Here is a 21983-nt window from a genome sequence, read left to right on the forward strand (position 1 = left end):
ATTGAGCTCACATTTTGGCATATCCATGCACATCTCATCTTAAATCTAAGATGACAACAAATTATAAGCTTTTCGATATAAATATTGCTTTAGCATATGATTAACAATATATACAAATGTATTTTGCGGTAAAAAAAAGTGATGCAGCATCAATTGGAAGTTGCAACATACAATGTAACGCTATGAACAAATTTCCAAATTAAAAGCCATCCCCACTGGAATGATAGAAACAGAGGGAAGGCCTGTTGCAGGATAAGCTTCAATTTCATGTTGACAATTAATTTAACTGGCAATGCCGAGAGTAATTGCAGTCTTCCTAGGTGGAGAAAGAACAGCAACAAGAAGAACATGCTGCAATATACAGAATCACGCGGGAACAATCTCTTGCTTCGTCAGTCTCATTTTTCAAGTTCTCTAAATCTCTCGTCCCAATCTCTAGTCTCATAATCTTGGTCCAAGAAATCCTTCTCGGTAGTATAGACTATCCTGTCCGAACTTATTACCGTTCGCCGTGCCATATCTCGAGCATTCAGCAACTGAACATTTAAGCAAGATATGTTACAAAGGTTGAAACATGAGCATATACATATATGACAAATGTAGCATAATGTAACATAAGCTTTAAAAGAGCCACAAAAGGTTGCTCAATTATTACCAAAAGCTTCATCCTCTATTATTACTAAAGCAGTCCACAGGCTGTCCTAAGATGGACACGAGAAGCAGAAACTAGCATATCTTGCTGTAGTAACTGGTGCCATAGAGAGCACTATTACTCATGTGGGGTATTCTTATCAAATTTTAATATAACAAGATTCCAAAAAATACGCACTCCTATTCTCATAAGTCAATCTTGATTGGGATCCACTAGTCCACTATGGGAAATCATGGTCCCTTTAGAAGAAACACACAAAAATAAAACGAAAAAAAAGTATGGCCTCCTCCCTAGCAGCAGTGGACTGACCTCACCACCTCACCCAACAACTCAATAAATTACAATGCATTGGGTGAATACTGCCAATTTGATAAAAGCAATTGCTAGAAAAAGTTCAAATCAAATTCCTTTCTTCCCTCCCACTCCCCCCTGCTTTCCTATTCCATCATAAGAAAGGAAATAATTGGTTTGATTATCTTGTACTTCTATTACTTAAGATTCAACTATCAAAGGACCTGAATGTCTCATAGGGCTTGAGAAAGGAGAATAATCAAATTGGTCACTCAAGAGTTCAGACTGCCATTTTTACACAATCATGAAAGACACTTACAAAGGTTGCTGAATCCAGAAGGAAAGAAGGTGCATGTGAGTAAACTATCCACAAATGAAATTTGAAAGAAGAATCTCTAATTTATTATTACCTTTCTTCTTAAAGATGGATCTGGCAAATCAAGTATCTGTGCTCGCTGTTTCCTGGCTCCATTCCTCTTCTCAATATCTTTGTTAGTCTTCAGCAGCAGGAACCATCTAAATAAAGGTATTGCGAAAAAAGATGAAGCATATATCTGCAAAGAAATATCCTACATCAGCAAGTGAAATAATGCAGAGACAAGATATTATTACAAATATGACATGACAAGTGAAGTACAAGATAAATGAATGCTACCAGGCAAAGACAGCTGTATCAAATGAAAATTTCAAGATGATTTAATACCAAACTAGAAATGATCAAATAACTATGACATTTGTAATTGTTTAACACTTAACAGTAGCTATGTGGTGACTTCATCACATCGATCTAAATCTATTTAATTTCACTGGATTTTAAATTGCTTATCTGATTTTAATTGTAAGTTATAGAGAAACACAAAGTCAATTGTTATTTTAATTCACATTTGATTGTTTAACAGTAGACATCTTCTGTTTCATCTTTAACTCTCTCACAGCAGTAACAAGCCGAGTATTCATATTGGTCCGTTCAGAAAATGTGCTCTCCATTTTAATTGATTCATCTTTAACACTTAAGGATGGTCTTATGATTTAATTTGATTTTTCATAAGATATTAATTGTTATATAGTCTTAATGTTTGAGATATCATGAGTTTCTATATCGTTATTAATTTCTTATAATTTGTTTTCTTATATAATATATATTTATTTTCTTTTATTAAACCCACAGTCAACCGGTTGACCTGATCTGACCAGTTATCAGATGTCACGGTCAATGGTCAATTTGCTTTTTTATAACTACTATATTGTTTTTTCCAAGCTCATGAGATGAACTCACAAATCTGAAACACCAGATTCAATGAATCAGAACAAAGAACCAGTGATTCAAAACACCTACTGATTGCATGGTAACTGTGAATTGTGAAAGACCAGTAATAAACCGATAAATCCAATATCATGTTAGATAATTGTAACTGGGAAAAAAAGTTGATAATTGTAACAAAAATAAACCACTGCTTCATGTGGTGCTTACAATATAAACACTAATTTTCCACCAGAACCTGGAGCATATAGATCCAATGTCACACTCATATGACCATTTCTTTTAAATACTGGTCCATCCATTTTTTACAAGTCTGACAAATCACAAGTAACGGACCATATCATTTGGTATACTGCTCATTTTCTTTTATTATTTCTTTTTCAGGAAAACCTGAGAAACCTGACAGTGCATCTTGGTCTACCACTTAGTATCTTTTTATCGCACCAGCTCTACAGGTTGTCAAAACTGGTGTTGGACCAGCATTTGGAACCCTGTTTATGACTAATAAATCCTCTACACATATAAGTTTATAGCATGAATGCAAAACTTAAAGCAAGTTAACGAGATAAAGATTTATCAGTTCAGAAAACAAGGGGGACCTGTAGTAGAGGAAATAACTGGGAAACAAAAGAAACCAGTCCACCAGGCGCAACAGATATTTCCCTTCAAATACAGAAATGAAGTGTCAATTAAGTAAATACATGTGATAATGAAAGGACATATCAGAAAAAGGATAAGATTTGGTACTTTAGCATGCTACCAAGGACAATGATTCCAAAAAAATTAAGTGCTCCCAAACCTATAACCATTGCTTTCTCTGAAGCCCCTGTTTTACTGCAAAAACAAAGACTAACCTTATAAGAAAATACAATCTTGCTAAGTGAAAAGCCATGCTGAAGGACAGAGATTATTCTTATACCCACATTGAAAAGGTCCAGGTATAATTAACTGTAAGCAAATAGCTAAAAAGAAGTTAAGAACCGAAAGCAAGATTCGAGGAGTAATTTTATAAATTAATGCCAATTTAACCACGGGAATAAAAGTTGTTTGGCAATTGTTTTGTAGCAGAGAATGCATAACAAGACCAAGAATGAAAAATGCTATAATTTCCTAATTTCACTGGTATACCTGGCACATGCACCTATGTGAGCATTGAATCCATGTTCCCATGAAAACAGTTTGGCATGCATAATATCAATATTTAATGAATTAAAAGACATCATAAGATATAGAGGCATAGAAACCAAGCAATCAACTTAAAGACATGGAATACAACTTGGTATTGATGCCATAACTGAAATGAAAACCTATTGCAATTTTACATAAGAATGCAGACCTGAATAGCCACTTCTTCTCCTCAAAATATTTCTCAACACCATTAACCCACTCAGTCCACCTTTTGCCAACATACTCCTTTCTACCAGCTCTTTGAGATGAAGCAGTTCGTTGCAATGATGGAAACCGATAAAGTATGTTGCCCTGCTCAAGTAGTATACATATTAGTGAAGAATAGACTCCAAAAACAAGTAACAACTTTGTATTATTCTTCTCATTCAAACAACCAAAGCAAGATATGATGATTCTCCTAACAATACATATATCTTGTATTACACTATTACAAATATTCCAAGTTGCCTGTGATTATCAAAACCAAGATTCTTAAAAAACAGCAGTATTGTCTTTAGACCTCTTTTTTTATTTAAAAGTTTATGAACTTTAAAAACCTTTAAAAATTTCGCCTTGGTGCTTTGTCATGTGTGCTTGATTCTTTTGGGTAACTGCAGATTGAGAGATTCATGAGTGGTAGGGATAGCTTGCTCCCAATGTTTTCTCCACTCTCTCTTAATAAAGGGAGAGTTTTCTCCTATATCTGAAGTGCGTGAGAAAATCTTTCCCGATCACCCTCCCTCCTGCAAATGAGAAATCTTTTCCCTGTAGGAGAGAACTACTTCAGCTCTTCTTCTCCTTCACTACACCAAGAGAACTAAAATCTCTAATATCTCTTGTGGATTTTCCATCACATTCTTTCTTTTCTACACAACAACAACAAATTCGTATGCCCCGACTATTTGGGATTAGCTACATGGATCTTTTGTCGCCATTGAATTCCGTAAAAAATCATATGTTTAATTAAATCCAGAGTGCTTAAATCTTTATTTGTAGTTCCTATTAAAATCTTTTTAGATCTTCCTCTACCTCACATCGTACCACTAACATTAATCATTTCACCTCTTCTAGCTACATGAAATTTTAGGTCTTTCTTTTCTACACGTTAATCATTTTGTTCCAATCAAGCAGATTGGCTACACTTCGAGGAGGAGAATGGTGCCCAATCCATGACCGGGCTACTAGTGAGGCAATGAGGATAAGCTTGTGGCATTGGAACTTGGTAGTAAAACAAGGCAACATGTGAGGGGTTACTTAACTCTTACGATAGTGCATATATGCACTTTCCACAAGGTTTGCCAATATTCTTTCCAATTTATGGAATGTTGCTGTTGATTAACATTCTCACCAAATATTTAGATTAATGTTCTCACCAAATAATTTGTTTGTTCTCCCATGGGTCATTTGCTATTTTGATATGTTATATTAGATGGAAGCCCTCTAAAGTAGCTTAAGCTCAATTCAGATGGCTCACTTACCTCGCCCAACTAGCAAAGATGAACAGGCTTAGCGCTTCAATAAACCTAATAATTATTTCTTACAAGAAACAATATCTAAAGCCATTCAATTGGAAGCATTTGATCTGAAAATTTGAGATTTTTTTTTAAAAAAAAGTTCAAATGCAAGATTACTATTTTCTTTTATCAGCACCAAAGTTTCATGGAACCACCTCCCCGAGTTTCAAAAAAGAACATCTTCTGCACTAACAATATGTAGGCCAGGCACTGTGCAAGTATAATCAAGAAACTAACGACCAGAAGATAACCATTTGCATAGTTTGATCATTATATTTACCTGTTTCATTAAATCAACTAAAAATTTCAGGGGCATCTTATAACTATATAACAATGAAAAAGAAATGCAAGATCAAAGACCTGGTCATCCACTTCTGGATACCCCTGAAACCGCAAGAGTACAGGTAGGACAAATGATTCATCATCCTGTCATTCACAAGTGATTAAGAAACAATTAATTGGCATGAAAGCACCCACACCACAATGGTTCAGTTGATCACAAACACAACACAAAATCCTCAGAGATGATTGCTTACCATATAAATATCTAATAAGCAACTATACAATGAAAATAAAAAAACAAATTGATATATATGTACATGTGCGTAACAGAAGTAAAGAGCATACAACCTGTTAAAATATCCCAGGATTCCAGTCCAAATTGGTAACGATAAAATCATGACTAGGTAATTGAAAATATTCTTGCTTTTTTATCGAAAGATCACCCAAGAACAACTATTATCATATTCATATACACAACAGCATGACCAACCTTAGGTTTCTAACACCTTATTCTCCTTTGCAAAGAGAAAAAACTATATAAGCTAAAAAGAATACCTGTGTTTCTTCAATAGGTGGTACATCAAGATATGGAGCGAGTTCTTCTGCTGCAACAACACCACCATTTGAGGAAATATATTGTCCTATCTGGCCAATAACAGAGATTATGTGAAACAGCCTCTTTGATTATTAGATCAGCAGAACAAAAAGCATAAAACACAAACAATTGTCATTATAAACTAGAATATTCCAGGTAAATTATTCTACTTTTCAAATAAAAAAGTGTCTCACCGAAGACATCATCTACTAATACATAAAGAAAAACCGGACCAGGGCATTTTTTCAGACTATTCCAGATGGATGCTAAGCAAATATTTAAAAATATTTTATTGCTCAGACAACTTGCAGCCTAGATTTTTAAGGAACTGAGAATTATCCTGCTTGTTAGATTCATCATGTACTTGTTTATGTCATAAATCTGTGCTAACTTGGTTAGATCAAACACTAGTCAAAAGAATAAAAATGTATGTAGAGGGTAAGCTCATGACACAGATGGAAACAGTAAGTGTAATAAAATTACCAGCTTCCACCTCTCTTCTTCAAGTCCTTGATTTGGATCCCCATCACCAAATACAAATGAGAAAACCTACAAACATAAATAAGATTATGTACAGCACCTGTAACAGACAAACAACTTGGAGATGCTCAGGGCATGAACAAATCAATCAACCCTTTCTTATTACAGATTCAACAAAGTTCATTCCACCATCTTTCTTCATCTGCCGCCTCCGGTAGTAATTTATATCCCAGTACCTGCACATAGTACCCTCATACATATTAGAGACTACAGTAAGAACTAAATACATGCATCTGCATGTGTATCCAAGTAGAAAGATCTTGTTTCTGGTGAACATGTTTCTGAAATACATTCATTCATTTGAGAGAACAGTTCAATTTTCTGTTGGATATCAAGAAATTACCAGAACAAATCAGTCGGATGAAAGATAACAGCGAAGTCAGAGCCATATGATCTTCCTCCTCGTCTACCACGATTGTCTTCGGTGTCACTGTAACCAATGAGGATGTTAGAGGTTTTATCAAGGGAAACAAAGGAGAGAAAATCATCATAAAAGAATTAATCCAGACAAACCAAGCTATCAACCAGTTGGTAGCAACATGTATAAAAGTCTAAAAAGGATTTCTAAAAAAATGCTATATTGAATAATGATAGAGCACAAAACCTCCGACTAGAAGAAATAAGCACAATGATTGTTGTATATACAAGGACTATCGAGGCAATAAGTGCAGTGCCAAAGGAAACTCTGATTAGATATGCTGCTGCTGCCTGCAAGCAACATTGAACTGTTTAAATGCACTAGCTGAAAACAACTCTAGAGATTTGTTAATCAAGAAGAAGTTGAGAAAAATGTGCATTTCCCTTGCAATACCTTCATTTTGTTTATAAAAGGTTCAACTTTCATCCTAAAAGATTTTGCAGCAAGATTTGAGCGATAATCCTTTGGGAAAGCATAAAGAACATCACCTTCATCTGAAACCTACAAACAGTATCTCAAAATAATTAATTCGATGATAAGTTTAACAACTTCAACAAATTAGATGACAGAGCTATATACAATAGTCATTCTTCTATATGAGCATGAAATCCCTTTATTGGTGTTTTAGCCTGAAGTAAGACGAGAAGAGAATAAAACAAGATAGGTAAGCTTAGTTCTCGTCCACTCTGCAACATACCATCTTATTCTCATTGGTATATTTACAATAGTATCCCTACTAACAAAGCATGCAATCAGCTAGTAGATCATTATATTGCTCCTCCATTTGCAAATAGGTGTCTAAGGTCGTCAGGCTCTTCACATGTTACCCCTGTTTTTTTAGCATTTAAACTTACAGAAACCAAGAAATGAGTTTGACATGTAAAGACCTTAGATTTGGAAACACAGAAATGTGGATAATTTCCATTTGTTCTCAATTTCCTGTAATTAACTTTTTTATTATTTTATCCTTCTGCAATTTATATTAGCATCAGACATTAGGTCCCCAGTACTGATCGACCTCCATCATAGTCTTGGTAGTCAGTTGTCCACTTATGCAATATACAGCAGTAATTCCTTCCTCATCCTGCTCCCAGCTTCTGTAGCAGCTATTTGAACCCCTCAATTACTAAAGGTGCTAGATATAGTTTCCAATGTCAAATAATAAGCCATCGCTCCACTATAGAAGTTCATCTATCATCATCATTACAATTGATATTTATTTTTATATATTCCATGAATTGAGTCCATACTAGGCCACAGAGTTTGACACTCAAAATCATAACCTCAACGTATTTTCTTTTTCGAACTAAACTCTAAAACAAGAAATGAAAGAAAGAGAAAATTACTGGTAATTAGCTTAAGTACCAACCACCCGAAATTTTAGTAAGAGTTTGAGAAAAGAGGTATAATATTCAAAACCTTGATAGAAAAAGAGCTATGGGTAGAAAAAATGTTGAACTGAACTAATCCAAGACGAAACCGACACAATTCGTGACGAGGAAGGAAAGTGTCGTCACCTCCAAGAATCCACCAGTATCCGCAGCGAGTGCCTGCAGAGCTCTCTCAGCTTCGTTCAGCTTAAGCCCAGTCTTGCTCGCCACATCTCCAATCGTGACCCTCCCACCGTAATAATCCACGGCCTCCACGGCGCGGTCGCGCACATCGGAGGGCAGCTTGTCCGTCTCCACCCCGCTCCCCGGCCGGATTCCCTCCGGAACCTGCACGCTGGCGCGGATGGACGAAGACGGAGGAACCCTAAGGCTCGGGCATCTGAGGGCGATGCGGACACGCACCGAGGAGGGGAAGGAAGAAGAGAGAGCGGTACGGTAGGGGGAGGCGAGGAGGAGGAGGAAGGGCTTGGAGGGGCGGGGCTTGGAGCAGAGGCAGCGAGATCTCGAGGTGAAGGATGAGGACGAGGAAGGGGAGATGGAGAAGGAAGCCATGGGTCAGCGATTAGGGCTCGGGTTTGGTCCTCAAATAAAAATCTGCCATTTCTTTTTTTTATCTCATAAAAAGAAAAAGAAAACGCTCTCTGTTATCGTGTACGTATGTATATGGGGAAAAATATGGGGTAAATACATATAACAAAAAAATAAAAGATATATATACATTCCCAAATATTACTCTTTAAATTTTTACTTTTTCTCATGTAATTCTTTAAAAAGCATTTCTTATTTTTTTTTAAATTATAAAATTATTTTTTATCAAGTCCTATGATCATCACCTCCACTTTCTATCCTTTATTTATCATTATCATTATATCCTTATTTATCGCTCTCTCTATCGCTATCATTGTTAAAGCTTTTATCTATTGTTGTTAAAGTATTGCAAAAGCCCAACAAAACTCTTACCTTCCTTCTCCTTCCTCAATCCTCTCCACCTTTTAGATTTTAGATCCCCCGTGTTGAAAGAGCAAGCCCTTATTCTCTTTTACCCCTTATTGTCGCTCGATCAAAGTAGTAACTTGGAAAGGAGGCACAAGCAATGTTGGAAAAATAAGGATAATGAGATAATTATGATGAGATAAAAGATAAGAATAATATTTATCTTTTTAGAAAATAAAAGACTCTATGAATAAAGTAAAAGGAAAGTGCTGCGTGGGAAAATAAAAGACTTGGAATTTTGCCCAAAGAAAATTAAGAAATTACTTAACCCAATTCATTACATGTTAATGTTCATGTTTTCTCCACGACTTAGAAGTCGCCACGTGTGTTTTACATAGATTCATGAGAACTAACCAGATTAACGAACGCGAACCACAATAATTCCTGACAGAGGACTCCGTAGCACCGGGGAAAAAAAAAGAGATCTTGATTCGGTCGATGTAGACATGATCGGAGGAGGAGGAGGAGGAGAAGAAAGAGCACATGGCTACGCTGTGGAAACCCTACACCATCGTCACCTCCATCTCTAAATCTCCTAGACACCGGAGCCCGTCGTCCTCGCGGTCGTCGACCATCGTCATGGCCTCGGCAGAGCGAAGCGGTACCGCGGCGCGGAGGAGCCCGTCGGCATGGGAGACTCGGATCTCTCTCGTACTCGCCCTCGCTTCCCAGGCCTCGGCCGTCTCTCAGCGGTGTAAGGATCGAGAGATTTTAGGAACGGAGTTCCCGAGAGATTTTGTTGTGTGATTGAATCATTGTTTACGGTGGCAGATTTGGTGGAATTGGCGTCGGAAACCGCAAAGTACGCTTTTCCGCGGAGGAGATTTGAAGCTCGGAATCTCGAGGAGGCTCTGATGTCAGGTAGCTCTTCTTGTTTGGTTTCTTCTTGATTTCATGCCGTCCCCATATTCAGTTCTAACTTTTCTCCTTGCTTTCTTCTTGAATGGGAAGTTCCGGATCTTGAAACAGTCAAATTCCGGGTCTTGAAGCGGACGAACGAGTACGAGATTAGAGAAGTCGAGGTAAGATATCCACAGAGGTCTCTTTTGTTTTGATAATACTCCCTGAATGTTTCATTTGTTCTTCTTTTCTGTAGGAATTTAATCTGAATTTTTTGTTTAAGATGTCACGATTGCTCTTCGTATTAGTTCCAGGGACTTGTAAGCATAATTGTTGTTCTTTCGTCGACAAAGGTAGAGGCTTTCAGCACAGCTTATAAAGATAGAAGTTTGAGGTTCAAAAGGGGGGTCTTAGGGTGTTGGGAGGACTAATAGTTGTTGATGTTAGCAGCCAGAAACTTTCAGGAGAAAATGTCACCTAACATTTGTAAAGATTGAATCTTTCAGCATGGTTAATGATATCGATTAACACAAGACATGAAATCGAGAAATTGATCAGGAAAAGCAAGATTGAGGGAAAGCTTAAGACTTGGGAGGAGTATCTCTTAAAATTAGCAGCAGAGTGTGTTAAAGTAGTGAATTTTATGAACTACTGAAGGTAATGGACTTCAAATTCAGGCTCTGCTGTGTGTTTGGAGTTGACAGTGTGAAACTTGTTATTTTTTCAGCTTGAAGAAAACATGCAAGTAAATGCTGATTTAGCCAAAAAAAAGCCACCTTGATTTCCTTGGAATAAATTATCGATGAGCTTAACCGATTGATTACACCACAACAGGCGAAAGTGCCAAAGATTTTTTTCCCTCTGTATTAAGAACAATAAAAGAAGAGAAGGATGACGAAGAAAAGCTGGAATGTCGTGTAGAATCTTGCTAAATTTTTCATGTTTCTGTTAGCATTATTATTTGTTCATGGTAAATTGGGTAGATTATTGTGATTCCCTATTGTGTTTCTTGATAGTTCATACTGATAAATGGTTGTGAATGTGCCCGACAGTCTTATTTCATTGCCGAGACAACAATGCCAGGGAAGACTGGGTTTGATTTCAATGGCTCATCACAAGCATTCAATGTCCTAGCAGCATACCTATTTGGTAAGGTACATGAAGCTCTTCTCTGCTTCTGTCCTAGAAAGAAGCTCCTGTGGATTACTTTGAAGTTGAACTTGAATCTAAATCCAACATCATTATTTTTGCAGAATATTACAAGCGAGCAAATGGAAATGACCACTCCTGTTTATACCCGCAAATCGCAGTCTGATGGAGTGAAGATGGATATGACAACCCCTGTGATCACAAACAAGGCAAGTTCTAGTGTCATTCAGTTTTCACTCTGTAGTATCTGCTTCTTTTTGCATGTTTCATTAGACTTTACTGTATGGAAGGTTATTGATTAAGCGTAATATGTTTGTGGATCAGTCACCCAATCAGGATAAGTGGCAGATGTCATTTGTCATGCCATCCAAATACGGTTCTAACTTGCCAATGCCCAAAGATCCATCAGTAAGCATCAAAGAGGTGCCAAAGAAAATAGTAGCAGTTGCTGCCTTCTCAGGTGTGTGAAAATTAATGAGATCACAGAAATAATGAACAGACATGCAGCATGTTATATGTTTGTTGTCAAGAACTCAACAAACAAATCTATGGGTGCTGTACTTTGGTCTAGAAATCCTATGGATTATTGGGATGTCCAAAGAAGAAACTTTGTTTAAGCAATCAAATCAATTGCTATTCCAATGTGCATTACTTTAGCAAAGAAAGGTTCCTTTTTCCTGCTTTTTGTTGATAGATGCAATGGAGTTACAGTTTGATAAACCATGTAATCCTCAGCATGCTATCTTTCCATCTATCAGGCTTTGTTACAGATGAAGATGTTATGCAAAGAGAATCCAAATTACGTGAGGCTCTAAGAAGTGATACAGAGTTCCAAGTGAAAGAAGGTGCATCAGTGGAAGTTGCACAGGTAGAACTCGACCGACCTACCTTTGCTTCTGAGAAAAAAACTAACATATAAGAAGTGTTTCTTATACTGAATTCATTTTCCGTGTGATTCCGCAGTTCAATCCCCCATTCACGCTTCCTTTTACCCGTAGAAACGAAGTGGCAGTGGAAGTTGAAAGGAAAGCCTAGTGGAACACACATGATTTTTCTGAGGGAAATGGAACAGATGATGTATGAACACACTGTCTTGTCAGCTGTTGCAGTAGAAAGAAGTGTAGAAAGATACATTTGGATGATCAGAAATGTTAAAGCCATGAGTTGCTATAAGAATCATTGATTCAATCGCTTTAAGCATTCTCCTTGTTCCAATCACATCATCTTTTCCTATTAGTATATTCATTGGTGCTCACAGCTGATACTTTGTATCTATCATCAAAGATTGCAAAGAAGATCCAGGGGAATAACTTTAAGAGCATCACATCATTTCCTATGATCTCCTAAATGATGCATTTCAACTTCCTTTCTATTTTGTTTTTATTCTTTTGAGTGGAACATTAACCTACAGAAATTTGTCCTTACTCTTTTGTTTACTCCTTATCGTTAGTTCATTCTTTGAGCATAGTAACATCCAAATGTGCTAATCTCAACTATTGTATTGGACAAGATATGAACAGAATCTACCAGTTACTGTCATGTCCTCTGTAGTGCTCCACTGAGCTAAGATTTGGATCTGAAGTCACTGCAGAAAAGCTTTTGATGTTGGATCGTGTCTGTAGCACTCTGCAGATCAGCTAATGATGTTGGATTGGAAATACCTTCCCTCGGACATAAGCAAGAAGATATGATGTTAAACTTCTTTGTATGAGACTAACATATGGTTAAGAACTCATTTTCAAAGGCTTATATATCAAAATAATGCTTCACTCTGTTTGACATTGATATCAATACATGACGATCCACATCCTTTGTTTCATCATCTGAATCGATTAGCCCCATGAGATCAACCACAGTGGATGAGCATGATTGTCACTTCCAAGTAAACACTAGATGAGATTAGGAAATATATCTGGAACTGATAGGATTTATCTTGACATTAATTGTCCTGGATTAATAGATTTATTGGCCAAAGAAGAAAGCAGAAAACCTGCATCACGTTTCATGGAGACACCTTGGAGAGAGATAAAGTTGGAATTAACTCAGTATGTGTTTCATGGGCTATCTTTGCCTTCTCTGGTTCGGGGAGAGAAGAAAAGAGAAAGAGAACCCCTTCCTATGATTGCATATATATATATATATATATGTATGTATGTATACATGATGAGCTTATCAGATCTAAATCATCCTTCAGCTAATTAGTTGGAGAACCCAATTCCTAGCAGAAATCATTGCCTTCTGGTATGCTTTCCAGAGTAGGCTTCCACTCCATGGATCTCTCTTTCTCACTTGCACCACTTCTGCCTCCTTGTCCCCGTAGAAAAGATACCATGTCACCATGGGACACCCCTCCTTTGCTCAACATGTCCTTCAGCTGCTGCTTAGTTATCACCAGCTTGATTCTGATCACCCCCTCCTCTCCGACGCTGGTCTCCACCGCTGCCGCCGGCTTCTTCGGTGGAAGAAGATAGTACAGCTGCCCCTGTCTCAAACACAGCGCCGGATCCAAGTACGTGACCACCGGAAGCGCGTCGGAGACTGCGTGCCCGGGGAACTCATCCAGCACCTGCTGAACCTTCATCGGCGATCGGTACCGAAGGATCTCTCCGTCCATCTTCACTATCCTGATCACCTTCTTCTCCTGAAGAACCAGGCAGTTCCCCATGCTCACACTCCTGTGAAGGCTAATGGCTGTTGGATCAAGGCCTAAGGCTGGAAGGAGGAGGGCGAGTCTCGGTATTTAAAAGGAGATGCATGGAGAAATGACCCTACCTCGGCGAGATATTGCAGAGGAATGCCATGGACAAAGCTCCTGACGAAGACCCCACCAGCGGAAGTATTTGTTTTTTCTGGGATGGTGAAGTGGGCAGCGGGCGTGCAGGATGCTTCCAAACGTAGTCATACAAGAACAAAAGGCCAAGCATTCTTCCACCTACAAAGCATGGCGATCAAGCATGAGATGTGTGGATTAAACTAATCGGAGTCTGCTGCACTTTTAGTGTGTCTGAAGACAAAATGCACCATTGAGTGGAGGGCTGCCATCAACTTCCCATTACTTGTAGTGGTGAGGATGGTCGGAGGCAAGATGTACCACTAAAGGCTTGGCTAGTGGTTTGAACACCGGGCACTAGGGTTTACCAGTCAACCCTGATGTTGACTTCCATTTCATGAACATGTTTCCAACCCTTCTACCATTTACCCATCCAAAACATGGTCTTACTAAAAGTGCAGTAGCTTTTGTCCTGTCACAGAGCCAGAATTCACTAAGGAAACTATAGTGGATGATTGAAATCTCATGAAGAAGATGGCATATTAGTGTTTCTACACGCAATAAAGGACAGTGACTGTAGATAAGACTTCCAAGTAATTCTCTCTACTGTTCTCTTTCTTCCTCCTGCGCGTGATCGTGATATCCGATATCCATCTGCCAAGTTCATCTTTCCTTTCGTCTTCTGTTGCTTCGGGGAATCCCACCCAACGTGGTCCATGAACACTGTGCTCCAAACAGACAAACCAATCGCCTGAATCCCGCAGCCTCGTCAAGAAGAGAGAGCTGAGCTGAGATCATTATTAGATGGTCAACAAACGGAAGGCATGCATGATTCATGGTGGTAGGGTTACGCATGGCTGAGAAGCCTGCATTGCATGCCGTCTGCCGAATGCTAATGCTCATTTTCTTGGCAGTCGGCAGCAGGGGTCCATCTCCACGTCGCCATGTCCTCCAGAAGAAACCATGGAACAGTTTGCATGCTTCCCTAACCAGGAAGGAGAGAGGAATCTGTTTGCTTACAATGGCGTGTCGTCAAGGGAAAAGTAGGAGCAGTGGGAGAAGAGGACGACGACAAAGATCCAAATCACAAACAATACGTCTGCAAAATATCCGAGAACAACAAGGGGACATCTTTCTTCTAGATTTCATTGTCGGCATGATCGTTGTAGCATGCCTCTCGTCCGCAAAATATCTGAGAACGTGGAAGGGATCGGAGGTGTTTTAGTTCGTGTCATCATCTTCTTCTTCCTCTTCTGGCGTCCAAATGAATCAACAGTGGAATTATTGCTTGCCTGTCTTGATCATTTCAGGTAGAGAACTCTAGATCATCATCATGCATCAGTTGGACCCACGCCGAGCTCATCTTCCCCACCACCTTTTCGCACACCACCGAGATCTTTCCGTGTTAAGGTGATGGTGGGGATGACGACGGATCGACGTCTCCAACCTTCGTTGTTGCATCAGGCAACAAAGAAGAATAGATGGCACGCGCAGCGCAAGATTTAACAGGTCTGGCCGGTGGCCGAGGCAGTGTCTCAAGAAGTGGGGCGGCGCCGCCCAAACTAGGAGGTCTCTATCTGAGCTGAAGCAATGGGCATGCGTGAGTGAGTCTTTGCGCTTTGCTTCATGCACATACCTGTCTCGACCTACGGAGGAAGCCGTCACCTCTTTATGAATTCGATGCCATCACTCCGTGAACTGAGAGAATTGATTGGTTATTTTTTGTCACATTAATAGAAACGTTGATTAATAATTTAATTAACTTTAGACTATTACAGAAATCGGCTCACTCATTCCTCCGAGTTTATATATTAATTCCTTCATAGATTGGAAATAGAATATTTATTGGTCCCTCTGATTTGTAATGTTGCATATATATTCCTCCAAGAATTTATATTTTGCATACATATATCCTTCCAAATATTTTATATTTTTTCATATATATATATATAGATATATATATATATATATATATATATATATATATATATATATATATATATATTAGTCCTCAAATATTTTGCTTTCCCACATAAATTCCTGATTCTTGCCATTTATATAAAAGGTCTCTCCTAACATTTAACTTATTTAACTTGTGTATATTATTCCCTCATGTCAAGTCCAAATGACTCCACTGTATGACATATCATAGTAAAACTTTATCACTTTTCTATTTTTTTTATTATATAAAGCAATTGCATCCAACTTTTATGTTCATCCTCTAGAAGAAGTTTTATTTGTATCCCAATAGCCTTCTATCACAAGTCAAAAGCACCTTTCATGGGTTGAAATTAAGTAGAAGATTACAAGGTCTATCATATAGATAATAAGATCAAGGAAATAATGTGCAAAATAGAAAGATTGAGGATACAAAAACAAAAAAAACTCCACTATGATGATGATGTTAAAAAATGACTTTGTCACAAATATTCTTTGCCAATTGTGAGGACTGATTCGAATTATTTTATAATTTAAAAAAAATTAATTTGTAAAGATTTGATGAATATATTATCATTAATTTAAAACTTTAAAAATATAAATTAATAGTTTAGCATCAATAAAATTAATATATTAATAATATCATCAGCGCGAAACGTGATAAAAAAAATTCGACTAAGAACAATTTAGAGACTAAAGAGCTATCATTTGATTGAGCCTCACATCCTAATATAATAGGATTTGATTTTGCATTATGTTGGATATTGATGAGAATATCATATTTAATACTAGATTTTGAAGAATGAGTAAATTGATTTATACGGACTTGATTAGTATATTATTTTTTTATTAGGATTTAAACATTTTCTGTCAATTATTTTGACTCAATAAAATTAATATATTAATTATCTCATCAAATTGAATTTGATCGTTTCAACAGTTAAATATGTATACATAAATACATACACATATAAGAAACAGGATCAACTCTCAATATGATGAAGGCAGGATATAGCAGCATCGTAATAGGATGCCGATAATGAAGTCAATTTCCTGTTCCTATGTTGCCATTCCCCACAATGTAATATGGTTTGCAAGAAAACCTAACAATGAGTGTCTCACACCATCGTCAGTTTGTCACCGTCAAACAAAGTGCCACTTGAGGTTGATATTAATGCACGCAGGCAGGCAGGAAGGCAAGAAGTTTAGATCATGCAGCAAGAAGTTGACACTTGTATGCTACATCCTCATGGGGACCCTTTTCGATTACTTAGCAATAGATAGATAGATATTGGAAAGTGCATGATTCTTACTGGAATCTTCGCTCATACTTGCTTTTGAGTAAAGTGAATGATGAGATGAAGTTTGGCATCTTGTCCATGTTTGTGCCATTTTATGATTCTTAATGTTTTCTTTCTAAAGAGAATGCATTCTTTTGGAGAATTCTTGGTTCAGTCACCAGAGTAGCAGTTTGTTTGCTCCATATGTGCACATTAAGTGTGCTGAAGGTCAATTCTTGTTCTCTGTAAAAAGGGAAATGTGAGTTATGAATGATCAACTCGCAAAGTTCCTAAATTCAATAGGTCAAAACATGATGCAATTAGATATCTTCCCTCAGACAACAATGTAGATATTCATTCCAGTGCTATTTGTCTTGTTTTGTGGTGTTTTCTTGATTAGGTTTCAGCTAATAGTTGATCCTTGATCTTTCATTGTTGCAGCTTGAAAAGATACTTAAAATTGATCCATTGCATGTCTTTTTGGCATCAAACCCATTCAAGAATCTTGTCTCACATCCTGAGAAGCTAAAAGGGAAGAGTGCTTGCTCTCAGAAAGGATCATCGAGTGGACTCTTTAGGTCAGCTAGAAAAGTTCAACTCCTCTTTTTCTTCTTGTTGATACCATCAGAACTCACTGCATGAGAGCACTGTCAGATCATGGACATGCCTGATCTATTAGGCCAAAAAGTAGATGTCTTAGATTATGTTTACAGGAGTCACCAGTAGAAGAATGGATCACACCACAAAGTCCTGCGTACCAACGTGGATTGCAGAACGTCCCAACCCATCACCACAAACTTCTGCTTCTTTATATGGACTGCTGCTTCTACCTGTCTAAGTGGAGGAGGAAGAGGAGATACAGATGGCAATGGCTTGCATGAAAGCCATGTTTTCCCTGGAGATAGCGTCCCTTCTTGTGGCCTGTGCATATGCCCATGGTATGAGGCTTCAACTTCCTGCAGGTCGCGCTCAAGAAGCTCAAGCTCTTCATAATAGCCAAGTCTCAGGAACTTGCGGTGTTCGACAGATTTCATTAGATTTGGATACGGTGGAGCAACTGGACCAGAGAAATGGGGAAGCTTAAGCTCAGAGTTCAAGCTGTGCTCTGCAGGAAAGCACCAGTCCCCAATCAACATCGTGAAGGACGACGTGGTCTATAACCCGAACCTGAAAGGACTCGACAGGGACTACGTCCCCACGAACGCCACCTTCATCGACAATGGTTTCAACGTCGAGGTCTGTTCCTCCATCGATGAAACCTCAGCAAGTAATGAGAGACATGCATGGTTCAGGTGATCGAACTCCTTTTCCTGTAGCTACGGTATGAAGGTGGTGGTGCAGGGAAAGTGACCGTGGATGGGAAGAACTACAGCCTGCTACAAATGCATTGGCATTCGCCTTCGGAGCACACCATCAACGGAGAACGGTATGCCTTTTGGATTAATGGATTCTTCTGCTGCTGTTACGTAATTGTTCCAATCTCTCGACAGGTTTCCGGTGGAGCTTCACCTCGTTCACAAGACCGACGGCGGCGACATCACCGTCGTATCGATCCTGTACCGGTACGGCCACCCGGACGCGTTCCTTATCCAGGTAGAACGGCGATGAGGGGAATAAGATGCTGTCATTGCTTCGTGATCTACTGACGAAAGTACCTTAATTCACAGATGAGGAAGGAGATCGATGAGCTGGCTATGGGGGCACGCGCACAAGTTCCAGTTGGTATTGTTCGTACAAGATGGTGGAAGCGCCACAGTCGTAAGTACTACAGATACGTTGGATCTCTCACGACACCACCATGCACTGAGAACGTTATATGGAGCATCCTCGGCAAGGTATACACACACGAACATTAAGAATCAAGCTCAGTTGGCATCTCACCAGTTGATTTCTGTGTCCTCTTCGTGTGTGACGTTTCAGGTGAGAGAGATGAGCGAGGAGCAAGCAAGCGCACTGAAAGCGCCACTGGAAGAAGAGTACCGGAGTAACTCGAGGCCGTTGCAGCCGCTGAACGGGCGGACCGTGCAGCTCTACGATGAGAGGCAGCGGCGGCCGTCTTGCTGATGCTGTGGTTCTCTGTTTCCTGGTCATGCATAAGAAGCATTTGTTGTGGTGGCTAATCCACCAACAGCAAATAATTTTCTTGATCAGCTCGATGAAAGCAACTGGAAATTGCAGCCAAGCAGCAACACAATGTATGGTCAAGGCAATGATTTCTTGTAATGGCAAAACATATTATCTAGCAAACTCGATAGGGAACATGAGGTTCAACTCTGAAAGAAGAGATTTGTTCTTGATGAAGCAATAAAAACTAAATGCCATACATAGTTAATACTACCGAGAAAACATCCGATAACCCAAGTGGAAAATAAGTACCAATTGCTAGAGAATCAAGGGAGACAAAGCTGCTCTCAAGTATTGGTGGCTCTAGTGTAGATTTGTTGGCTTGCATGAGCAGACACCATCCGAATAGCACCCCTTGCCATAAGATCCTTTATGGCCCTCCTTGCTAGTGATCCATTAATCTGAAAAGAAAGAGGACATAAGCTCAAGTCATAATAATGCATACCGTAACAAGAAACCCCATGTATCCAAGAGGATCTTGAAGGAAGCTTCAGTTCTTATCATCATAATAATGCTAAATACTAATATGGATATAATTAAAGAGGCAGACAGTAGTATGACAGAGTTACTATCACCTACCCTAAACCACAGTTGCATGGGCCGGAAAATAGAAATTCAAGGATGAACCATATCAATGTCAAAGATGCAGAAGCACAAAAGGCAATCATGACATTTTACCCAGGCATTTCAAAAGAAAACATTTGATTTTCACACAGTATTTCATGTGTATACACAAAAAAGGTGCCAGTCAAGAAAATACTTGTTTGAGGCAAGGAATGTGCTGACCAGAATGAAATTATTACAGTCGCAAAGAGAGATCTCACACAGGTTTCATGAACCACAATAGCTACATATTCAATCGCACAGAATACCAAAACGAAGAGTTACACCAGTTACCCAAATACTTAGGTATTATATATTACGATTGCAAATCATAGGACGTCAAAAAGAAAAAGAAAATAACTGAAGCCTATCCACATAAGGTTGGGTAATACGTTCTTGTCATTGCCTTCTCCAGATTTATGAAGATGGATTAATGTCCAAGGACAAATTGATCAACAAAGGTAAAAATTATGCTCAAAGATAGATTCCCAAATTAGAGGCTCCAATTTTTATGAACATAAACTAAAGAAATCAGTTCCGTGAGCATCAATGCTACCAAAACAAAGCAACTATATATACCTAAATAAAAGGGAGAAGGCACTAATGACAATTAACCAAACCCATGTATAACACAAACGAGTTGATTCTTTTTTCTCCTCTCATTAGGAAAAAAAGTAAAACCTGTTTCAGCACATTTCAAGCTAATGGAAAAAAAATCTGATCCCTTAATTTAAACCAGACACTTGATTTCTTCCAAGAACATACTGCATGAGCAATGGAACCAATGCAACACAAATTTTACTTAATTAGTAGAGCAAAGCAAAATCAACCCTAAGTAATTGGTTAATCATAACATGTTTTAAGTAAGTACACACGAAAAGTCAACATACATCCTAGCAACCACACGAGCAAGTGCAGTTAACCCAATGATTAAAGAAAAGTAAGGCAACAATTTGGATAAACTAAACTATAGTTATGTACTTCCATCAATTAACTATCTTTTATCTATAGAGTGGCTAATTGATCTCGTCTCAAAATGGAATGACCGATCTCTCTACATTTACATACTGCATGATGTGCATACTTTTGTCATATTGATGTACACTCACCAAAAATTGAGACTTAAGGCACGTCACATCTATTCAAACATATCACCGTATAGTTGTAGCGCTAAAGGATTTAGCAGAGAAAGAGAGACGAGATTGCATTCAAAGAATCAAACCAACAGTTAACTACTTCCAAAAGAGAGGTTGCTGCAGAATTCTAAGAAGCTTCTTTAACATCGAATGGATGAACCAGATCAAGTCGAGATCTTTTACCCGCAATCGCTCGGACAGCACGGAAGGGGTAATCTGCTTGTACTTGGGAACTTCAGACAGCATCTTATCGTAGTTCGCCTGGTCAAAGAGGACCGCGTTGTTTACCTTCTCCTTCTGCTTCCCCTTGCTCCACTTCTGCAAGCCAAATTCTAAATCACTTGAGCACCATGATAATAAGTAAAAAAACCAAGGCCCTAAATTTAACCTTACAAGCACACCGTACCTTCTTCTTCTGCTTGCCTCCACCAGATTTGGCCGGCTTCGAGGACGGGGCCGGACCCTTGTCCTTCTTGGGCGCCTGCCTCACAGATCACAGAAACCATTAGCGAATCAAACCAACGAAAATATCTAACATGAGGAGGAGATGGAGATACGCTTACCATCTCCCTGGATCCAAACGCGGAGAAGAAAGATCGTCGCGGCGCAAGTTGATGAGGAGAGAGAATGCTGTTCTTTGTCGTTGGCTTTAAAAGGAGAGGGTTCCGCGGCTTAGGGTTTCGCCCGCTTCGCGCTGACGTGCGCCGAACCGAGCCCAAGGCCTAGCCTAAGACCAAGATCAACCCGAAACCCAGTACCGGTCCAGCCGAAGCCCAGACCGGTCCATTGTTAAATGAGAGACATCTCTCTCTCTCTCTCTCTCTCTCCGTGAAAAATGACAGTGGGCTTTAATTGCTTTTATAACAATTAAAGAATCAATAGGATTAATTTATATGCATAGACAAATGTATGCATATATGTGAGGATGTAGGTTTTTTATTTGGATTTGATTTAGATTGAACCAGGGTTGAACCAGAACTAAGCCTACACAACCCCGGTTATGCTTGGGCTATCCCAACATGACTCACTGTTTAGGTTG

At 38.7% G+C, this 21983-nt stretch overlaps 5 protein-coding genes across 5 annotated transcripts; 2 read left to right on the plus strand and 3 right to left on the minus strand.

Annotated features, from left to right (window-relative positions):
- Positions 1–51: 51 nt before the first annotated feature.
- On the minus strand, positions 52–8693 carry LOC135595747 (uncharacterized protein At5g03900, chloroplastic-like). The gene is made up of 13 exons (XM_065087050.1): positions 8238–8693; positions 7114–7221; positions 6907–7010; positions 6646–6732; positions 6409–6478; positions 6246–6311; positions 5723–5812; positions 5246–5311; positions 3541–3683; positions 2952–3038; positions 2804–2867; positions 1354–1497; positions 52–536 (listed from the first exon to the last, which is right to left on the minus strand). Exons 1-13 carry the CDS (start codon positions 8661–8663, stop codon positions 399–401), a joined length of 1593 nt encoding a protein of 530 aa, XP_064943122.1. The 5' UTR covers positions 8664–8693; the 3' UTR covers positions 52–398.
- An 824-nt stretch (positions 8694–9517) lies between these two features.
- On the plus strand, positions 9518–12293 carry LOC103968358 (heme-binding-like protein At3g10130, chloroplastic). Its single transcript, XM_009381532.2, has 8 exons — positions 9518–9798; positions 9876–9965; positions 10056–10126; positions 10997–11098; positions 11198–11302; positions 11418–11553; positions 11852–11961; positions 12057–12293. Exons 1-8 carry the CDS (start codon positions 9588–9590, stop codon positions 12126–12128), a joined length of 897 nt encoding a protein of 298 aa, XP_009379807.2. The 5' UTR covers positions 9518–9587; the 3' UTR covers positions 12129–12293.
- Positions 12294–13108: 815 nt separating this feature from the next.
- Positions 13109–13814, minus strand: LOC135595007 (uncharacterized). Its single transcript, XM_065085510.1, has one exon. It carries the CDS (start codon positions 13756–13758, stop codon positions 13312–13314), a length of 447 nt encoding a protein of 148 aa, XP_064941582.1. The 5' UTR covers positions 13759–13814; the 3' UTR covers positions 13109–13311.
- Positions 13815–17883: 4069 nt separating this feature from the next.
- LOC103968362 (alpha carbonic anhydrase 1, chloroplastic) lies at positions 17884–19216 on the plus strand. The gene is made up of 6 exons (XM_009381536.3): positions 17884–18019; positions 18109–18317; positions 18398–18507; positions 18572–18674; positions 18749–18916; positions 19002–19216. Exons 1-6 carry the CDS (start codon positions 17944–17946, stop codon positions 19143–19145), a joined length of 810 nt encoding a protein of 269 aa, XP_009379811.2. The 5' UTR covers positions 17884–17943; the 3' UTR covers positions 19146–19216.
- Positions 19217–19294: 78 nt separating this feature from the next.
- LOC135595748 (small ribosomal subunit protein eS25-like) lies at positions 19295–21640 on the minus strand. Its single transcript, XM_065087061.1, has 4 exons — positions 21508–21640; positions 21351–21425; positions 21128–21262; positions 19295–19606 (listed from the first exon to the last, which is right to left on the minus strand). The coding sequence occupies exons 1-4, from the start codon at positions 21508–21510 to the stop codon at positions 19493–19495; spliced, it is 327 nt and encodes a 108-aa protein (XP_064943133.1). The 5' UTR covers positions 21511–21640; the 3' UTR covers positions 19295–19492.
- Positions 21641–21983: the final 343 nt, after the last annotated feature.

The sequence above is a fragment of the Musa acuminata genome, chromosome BXJ1-10, assembly GCF_036884655.1.
Source record: "Musa acuminata AAA Group cultivar baxijiao chromosome BXJ1-10, Cavendish_Baxijiao_AAA, whole genome shotgun sequence".
Classification (NCBI taxonomy): Eukaryota; Viridiplantae; Streptophyta; class Magnoliopsida; order Zingiberales; family Musaceae; genus Musa; species Musa acuminata.